The sequence below is a fragment of the Phalaenopsis equestris genome, unplaced genomic scaffold, assembly GCF_001263595.1.
Source record: "Phalaenopsis equestris unplaced genomic scaffold, ASM126359v1 Scaffold000002, whole genome shotgun sequence".
NCBI classification, from domain to species: domain Eukaryota; kingdom Viridiplantae; phylum Streptophyta; class Magnoliopsida; order Asparagales; family Orchidaceae; genus Phalaenopsis; species Phalaenopsis equestris.
This window is the reverse complement of record NW_018164444.1, coordinates 34860499-34869414: the sequence shown is the minus strand read 5'-3', so window position 1 is coordinate 34869414 and position 8916 is coordinate 34860499. Positions and strand designations below refer to the sequence as shown.

Below are 8916 nucleotides of genomic sequence, written 5' to 3'. Positions count from 1 at the left end.
AAAGGAAAAAAAAAGGTAGTATCTTGCAATTTATATATATATATATATATATATTGCATTTGAAAGGATGCATGTTGATATTTTTTAATTAGTTAAAAAGATTATAGAAAGTAATTATTATGGTGAAGTAATGTTCCTTTGATTAATAATATCATTGAGAATAGCAATGAAATTTATTTAAATGGTTTTCTAGTTTTATATATTTTAAAATATTTGAAAATAAGTTAATCAGCAAAAAAAATCATACAAAATGGTTGTCTTAAATTGGAATTTTTTTTTTAAAGCTCAAGGGCAATATATATATCATTTTTCTAGAAATTCTCTTGGAATCCTATAATAGTTGTATATTTAGTAATCGTAAAATATATAAAATATGCATGAATTATTTTTAAAATTCCAAAATATCTTAAATATTTTCATTTGTAAAGGTTTGTTCCCTAACATTATATATATATATATATGTATATATATATGTATATATGCTACTTGTTTTCTGCATGTTTTAAATTTTTTTTGAGTCTATCTGTATATTTTTGTTGGGGTTTCACTGTACTATATATATATATATATATATAAATATATATATATATATAATTAAATGTCCTTGAAAAATGGAAAAAAATTCATAAAATTCAAAAATACGATTAATATTTTAATTGGGTAAGAATGGTTCCCCAACACTATAGAAATATTTGAGGAGTTTGGTGAATTACAAAATATTTTCTGAATGTGAATTGCATGATGAAGATTTTTTAAATTTTTTGTTTTTTTAGAAAAATTCATGATTGATTTTACCATATGAAATTATTATATGCTTATTTTATTTTGATTTATTGAATCCATAAATTGAATTTTTTAAATTATTAAGTAGTTAGATCAATTGTTTAAAGTTTTAATACTAAAAATATGTGAATTTACCAACTCAAAAAAGAGAATATATTTTTTAATTTAGTCAAATTAAGTTTGTCACATTCCAATTAATATATCCATTATCATGGATTTAAAAATTGTCTATAAATAAAAAAAATCTATGCAATTAGTTGCACTATCCATAGCTAATTGTGCGACTGGGCCAACATAATCAAAACTATTGAATCTCCATCACACAATTATTCTTGTCATGCACTACTGCCCATTTTTTACCTCATTCATATATTTTGGATCTTGATTTTGTTTTGACTTATTAGGATTTTGTTATTTTGTTATTTTTATTCAGGATAATTCTCAAGTTGGGTATGTTTCTTAAAATGTTGATCAAATTTCTTGATATTTTTCTTAATTTTTATCTACAAATTAAAATTTAATTTTTCATTTCACTGAAATTTTGCACACTTATAATACTTCAAAATACGTACAAATCTAATTTCTTAGTTTTTTGTAATAAAAAAAAATTTCTCATTAAAAAAAAAAGAAATTCTCATCAAAGCATATGTCCAATATGGTCATAGAAAATTTAAAATCATCTTCTCCTTAATATTGCTTGTTACCTTATTAATTATGTATTGTCTCTACTTCTGAACAATTAATTATCAACAATATTCTTTCTCCAATCCACTTGTCTTACTCTATTTGTATTTGGTTGCCTTTATTTTCTTCATGCCTTTCGCTCATAAGATAAACTCTTTCGATGTGCCACTTGTTGAATATTGCTTAGGTGCTCGTGAACTCATAATTGATATACATGTTATAGCTCCTTTAATAGATTGTTATACACTGCAACTTTTGTCACCTTTCATGAGAATGCCCCTATATTTTCCTACAACTACCTTTGCATTATCCTTATATATTACTCTTCCTCATGCCACTTTGCTTCTCGTCGCTCCTCTTCTATTGGTGTACTTTTGAAGACCTCTATTATCGGCATATTTTAGAAGACCTCTATTATTGGCTTACTTTAGAAGACCTCAATCATGATTTATGTTTTGATTATCCATGTTTTTGTACCATATCATAGCAAAATAGGAATGTGTAGATTTGAGGGCATATAACAGATGAATCTCTGGCAGATGGAGATAAGATGCCACCTATTATCTCATCTGAGTGAGGATAGAACATATGATGATCAATTTCAGTATTAAAGCTTAGGTGAAAACTTGATTTTTTTTTTTTTTTTGTTAAGGTGATAAGTCAGCATATAAAATCTGGAACAATATTATTGGGATGCTGTTTGCATTCTCACATAAATCAAGAAAGCTCTTGGAAAAGGGTTGTTGAATGCTTAAACCGGGCAATTAATTTTAAAGCATTCACTGATGTCGACTTTGTTAAATCTATTGATGTTAAAAAAAAAAATCAACTTTTGATATATTTTTGTAGTAGGTAATTTGATTAGCTAGAAGAGAGAGAAAAAAATTATTGTAGCTAGATTTAGTGCTAAATAAGAATATAGTCATGGTTCATTTTGCATGTGAAATGATGTGGGCTAAGATATCATTAGAAGAATTCAATATTCTAGTGAATGAGCTTATGATTCTTAGTTGTGACAATTGATAGCCATATATATTGCTAGTAATCAATGTTTCACAAAAGGATCAAATGCATTGAGGTTGATTGTTATTTATATAGGTTGTCGTGCTATCTAAGATTGTCAAGATTGACACTCATAATATTTCTAATTTAGAAGAAGTGGTGTATATCTTCACGAAGTCTCGAGAATTTCTCATTTATTTGCTTACGTGACAAGCTAAACCTGACATAAATACATACATGAGTTATCATTATATGATTTTGGGTTGATATGTATGATTCTTCCTTTTATCATATTTATTCACAGTTTTTATTTCCCTCTTATTGTATTTGCCATGTATGCCTATTAATAGGCACCATTGTTCAAGAATAAGGTTATCCAAATTTCATACTTATTGGATTATACGATGGTCAAGTTTTGTCAAACTTGATACGATATGATTTTTGACTGGAGCATGATAGTATGTATTTTCATATTGTCGAATTTCAGATCAGAATTTCCAATAGTTGATGATTAAATTCCATTTGTTTAGATTTTCTTTGTTCTCAGGCTTTCATATAAGATGTGAATAATTTTCTAGATTAAATGTTGGTAAATTGCTAAGTCGACATGTTTGTGTGATTTTAAGCATTTCAGTGTTGATTTGCCTGTAAAAGTCCTAGACATTAATATATCTTGCATCAGATCATTTAGGCAATGAATTTGTTTTTCAATTGTAAATTTTTGAACTTCCTCAAATAACATTAAACTTTATGTAACTTAATCTCCAATTTCTGCTTCATAATTGCTAACACCTTCTTTTAATGATACAAATTGAAAAGAATCTGTCAGCAACCATCAGAAGAACCTCTAATTGATTTGGGATGTGGATGCCGTGGTGAGCTCGCCAAAGCACACCGATCATGCATAGAAATTTGGTTTCGCACTAAAGGTTCAAATAAATGCGAGATATGCCAGTAAGTTGCTTGCTGCTGATACGGCGCTCTTCTAACCTCATTAATGCTCTCATATTGGAAACCTTTATGTACAGGCAAGTGGCTGTTAATGTTCCTTTGCTGGATTCCCAACCGGCTGTAAGTATAGAAACCAAAAATTTGCACAATTTGTGTCCTTTATAAGAAGGAATCAAATGCGTGTTTTGATGGGCAAATTTTCGAAGGCAACATCTAACATCTTTTGTTTTTTTTTTTTTTTTTGGCTTTTAAATCTTGGTCTTCAATTTGTGCAGTACATTTATAGATTGATTCATCAGTTACATTCTTTTTAATTTGCAATGTAAAAAATATTTATGAAATAGAGCTTGATAGTGTTTGTGTTTTAATCTGTTTTACTCTATCAGTGCTGTTTAAAATAAGGTAAACATATCAAATTGTGTTCCAAAGTGTGTGAGAAAAATGACATTGCTGAAGAAAAATGACAATGATGATTCAAATGCTGAAGATTAAATCGATGTAACTATTTGCTTATCAAATTATGTTCCAAAGTGTGTGAGAAAAATGACAGTGCATTAAAAGAGCGTTAAAGGTGGATAAAAGTATTTCTTAATCATCTCATCTTGAAGTCTTTTTAATGTGGTTGGTAGTAATGCAAATTAAAACAGTTCAATTAATCAGATGCAAGTGTGGATAAGTAAGAATATCTACTTTAAAAAAAAAAAAAACCATTTCGGGTATCTTAAAATCTGATATGCAAAGAAGCATCTTTCAAAGGTAAAAAAAAGGGAGCATGATACATAAAACTCATAATATAATTTTATTGAACTTGAAGGGCATATAATTTTGCCTTATTTTTTATTTGACAGAAGTCCTAATTTTTTTCAAATGCACCCACTTAGCGGACACGCAACACTAGAATATTAGCTTGAATAAGTGAGCAGATTTGGCTTTAGCTAATAAATTCGTTTATCATGTGACAAAATCAATATATACATATGTTATGATAAATGCCTAATAAAGTGAAGCATATGTCACTATTCTAAATTGAATTCTAACACTGGAATCATTGAATCTCCTAGCAGATGGCTGATTTTACCAATAAAAAAAATGAAGATTTATTCTAGTGTTTCCTATTTTATTGAAGCAGACAAATTATTGGGTATGGAGGGTCGGCTCAATCTATGGAGGTTCTAATATTGGAAGACGAGGACGTGAAAGGGTATATATGCTAATGTGGCTGAGTCATAATGGATTATTGTTAAAATACTACTCTCATCTGCCATTATCTTTTATTGGAACGACCTTTTCGTGGTCAATACCCTAATTTTCACTCTAATTTAGCAGGAAATTTTAGTCTGCTTTTGATATCAGTTGGTGTTGTTTCAGGGATGCGTTAGTCCTCTCTGGGTTGCATTTGCTATTCTGATTGGGGGACTTCTACTTGATGTGCTTGTTTCTGTTTCGCTTGGTGTTTCCGCACTTCCTGTGAATATTATAATTGGTATGTTCTCTATCCTTTCAGAGTAAAAGTATATGTGGTATGTGCTTTTTATAGTAAGCTTAGAATTGATTGATAGCAAAATTATAATTCCCACTAAATATTTGTTTTGTGAACCAAAAATATTTATTTATGGTTGATTGGTTTGAATTTATTTTCCCGAAACTTGAATGTTTGTTGAATGGAATGGCGCATAAGCACCTGAAGTGATGGGGGTTGGCGTCTTGAATTGCTTTGGAATTATAGTTTGAGGAGTCCGGCTTCCAGAGCCACATAAAATTTATTCTGTGCCTATTTGTAGAATGACATTCACCGTTATGTAAAGGAAAGTGTGGCCATTTTCATTGATAGGTAATTTACAACTCGTTACAATATGAGTATTAGATTTTTTACAATATGAAACATTGAAGGTTGAAATTGAAATGCTTTGATAAATTTAAGGGGATGTTTGGTTGGATAAAAGTTAAAATACATGTATTTTAGCAGAATTATCGAAATGCATAAATTATTTGGTCCGATGGAAAGAAAATGTATGTTTATGATACATTTCAAATGCATTCTAGAAATGCATTATTTGTTTTGAACATTTCATATTCCTAAAAATTTTATTTTGAATTCATCTGCTTCAGACCAAAAATAAAAATGCAATATACTCCTAATGCTTTTGACCCATCAGCCTCTAAATAATTTGGGCCTCTTTGCTACTTGCATGTTTGCTCATTTGTTTTTTTATCAATTCTCGTATGAATAAATGAAGCTTTACACTTCCACTTTGTTGGGTCCTTATTAATGGACGACTCAGGTTGTCCATGATCAAAACAAGGAATCCATATCCATTGGCTTAAGAACTATAAAACCGCAAAGCTCCATGATTTCAAAGGATGGAATAAATTTTTTCTTCTGTGCTCGTTTTTAACTCAAAACTGTAACACTGTAAACTTGCAAGATTCGATGGGTAGAAAATTTTCTCTTTCTTCCTCTTAATTAAAAGTAATTTCCTCCATCTACATGGATGCTAGCATGTAGTGGTGGGTACTTGTGTCTTCCTCCTCCTCTTGGATACTTCTCTCTATGGGCTCCGAAAATTCACGACCGCACCCCAGGACACTCTATTTGCATTTATTTTTTATTTTTTTTAAGAAAAAGCTTGGGAGGGTCGAATTTTTAGAAAACAAATTTGATTGTAGAGAAGACGCTACCCAAAGATTTTGCCCTCATTTAGCAAGGATTTTTTGATCTAGGGTTTGAGGTTTCCTATAAGCGCAAGCCCCTATGGTTAATTACCCCTCTCGATAATGGAAGAACACTTTCGATTAAGACTAATCATTAAGAGTTGAGTATTCAACATATAATAGCAGCAAACTTTGGATTTAAATTGTAGAATTACCACTTAAAACTTAAAGCGGATGGTGGGGGAGTGTAAACAAAACCCGATCAAGATCTCATTGTTTTGTCATCCCAAGTCATTGTCGTACTTGATCTACTTAGTCAGAGGAGATAGTTGACCCAACCTGACAGAAAGATTCCTATCAATAGGCATGGATTGCGTCGTCCAAGAGTTTCTTGTAGATCTGGGGTGGATGCTTGTCTAACAGGACAAATATAAGTCGTCCTTAGCTAACAGAAGACTTTATGTCAATCAGTTGTATCTTTATGATTCACAACTCAAATGACAGAAAGCTATTGGAGAACATACGGGTTGCGACCGTGGCTGTAATATAATGGTGCATTTGACGACAACTACCCGGTTAGAGGGCTCTGGTCATAGCCGTTACTTTGTGGTGTCATTTGGCGGCAAAATCACACGGGCAAATGACTCGGGCCACATCCTTACTGGCATGCAATTATTTTGATTGTGAATATATGGATACATTTAATATGAAATTAGCTCTTTGTGAGCTGAAGTCGGTTAGAGATTTGTCACCTTCAACAAATTGTTGCGGAAGGTGGATGACATTTGCTTCATGTCTTTAGTGACTGATTTTTAGCTTGAATATTTTAATTGATTATTTTGAAAGTCTTGACTTAAAAGATTTGCCCCTCCAGTTGAAACCTTCTATCAACTTGACTATCATCGGGATATTAAATATTTTAAACTTTTATATATGAAGAGAACAATTAATTTTGTTAGTTTAAAAATATAAGTCCTGTCGACTTCTGTCCTTATGAAGAGGAAAATCAAATTAGTTTGGTGATTTGAGCTTGTAAACTCTTATTTCAGGATTTGAATATTTATTGGAGTTTACTAGACTCGTCAACTCTAGTCTTTGCGATGAGGAGGATTAGACTAGTTGGGTGAGACTTGCAAATCTATCCTATAGGCAATGCAGCCTGATTAGCCCCCGCCATATTCTCGAACCTAGTAATTGAGCATTTTATACATTGGTTGGAGAACATGTGAGCGTTTAACTTTTATATGTTTGAGCTATTTTAGCTGAAACATTTGGTGTCTTAAGGTAATTTATATGATTTTAAAACATGGGCTAAATCAAATAACTTGAAATAACTTTTCTTTTTAAACATTTTACCACCTAGTGTTTGCTAGCAGACCTGTTGCGAATCCTATGACGGGAGTTAAAAATTTTAGAAGGCTTCAATTGAGTCATTTTTCATTAAGAGCCTAAGTTTGAATGGCTTAAATTCAAAATATTTATAGATTCATGAGCTGGAATATTAAAATCAAAATCTGAATATTATAAGCTTTGAAAATTTATTTTTTAATATCTAAAAATTTTAAAATTTCAAAACCCTGAGAGCCTAGATATTCAAAAGTCCAACTCTCTAATATTTTAAAGTCCTAAGAGCCTAAAATTTTAAAAATGTGAGTTCTCCCAAATTATTTTAAAACTCAAATTGTGACATTTTTTATTTATATTATAAGTTTGAAATTTTAAATATACTGAGTTGATTTCAAGTCCAAATCACTGAAACTTTCGACAGCCTCCTGGCATCAAACCTCGTTTGAGGGCACCAGAGGATGCCAACTTTCCCTGCTATCTTAAGAGACAAGCTGGTCAGTGTCGTGAGACACTGCGACCGGGGAGCAAAAGGTATAAACTTAACCCATGATCTTAAAAGAAGCAACGAACCTTCAATATACTTGCACAAAAGGATTAGCTCGCATTTAAACATTTCTCGAGTGGCACTTTGTTTTCCCCGAACGGTATTTAATTCCCTATGGATGGGTACTCACTTTCCCACGAGCTGATATCTTAAAATCCCTATTTTTTTAAAAAGATTTTCCAAACAAGTTCGCGTTTTTTCTTGAAAGATACTTAATTTCTATAATCGCACTTCTTCGAGTGAATATTTTTTAAAATTTTTCTGTATTGCCCTAATAATATACCTTTCGAGCACGACGGCGTTAACGACGACACAACGATATACATAAAATTACAACACAGATTTCTTTCATTTTTTTTACAACACAAAAATAATAATAAAGTAAAATAAATGGCATAAAAGTAACATAAACGTTTAAAAAAAAGCCTCGTGTTGGGCAAAATAGTTCGGCTGAGCTTGACTAAGGACGTGCGGCTCGGTGTGAATGTTAGGGCAGGTCACATGCTTCCATATATTCATCCTAGGAGAATCGAGTGGAGGAAAGAGGCGAGGCGAGGACGAGAGCTCGGGTTTAAGGGGTCAGGTAGGATAAGAAACCCCTTGCTCTAGCACGCAGAAGCAGAGCTTTCTTTCCTAAGGTATGAAAAAGATTTCAGTGGCTTTGGTATAGGAAGAGAAGCTCGAGCACGCAGGGTAGGGGGAAGAACGTCGAAGGTTTTGGCACAGAAGAGTTCGATTTCGATTGGCTAAAACACAAAGATAAGTCAGAGCAAAGATCACATCACAGGGAAGTGCGAGGTTAGAGCAAGGAAATTGTGTTGTGAGGCCTTCGGTTCGAGTGTAGCTAGGGCTGCGATTGGCTCTAGATTTTTCCCGTTTAAGACTCCCGCTCAAGTGAAAGAACCTTGCTCTTCCGTCAGTTACAAACAAAGGAAAGGGAAGAAGAATTCATT

The 8916-nt window shown here is 31.9% G+C and overlaps 1 protein-coding gene across 4 annotated transcripts in view; it reads left to right on the top strand.

Moving 5' to 3' along the window:
* The window catches only part of LOC110024470, a 27636-nt gene that overhangs the window by 6924 nt on the left and 11796 nt on the right, over nt 1–8916 (top strand). For 3 of the 4 annotated variants that reach the window (XM_020724465.1, XM_020724472.1, XM_020724457.1), the window contains exons 4-7: nt 3289–3423; nt 3498–3540; nt 4550–4621; nt 4789–4903. In XM_020724465.1, coding sequence (XP_020580124.1) covers nt 3289–3423; nt 3498–3540; nt 4550–4621; nt 4789–4903 — 365 coding nt within the window. The remainder of the gene's footprint in view (nt 1–3288; nt 3424–3497; nt 3541–4549; nt 4622–4788; nt 4904–8916) is intronic. The other variant, XM_020724479.1, reaches the window with a different exon arrangement.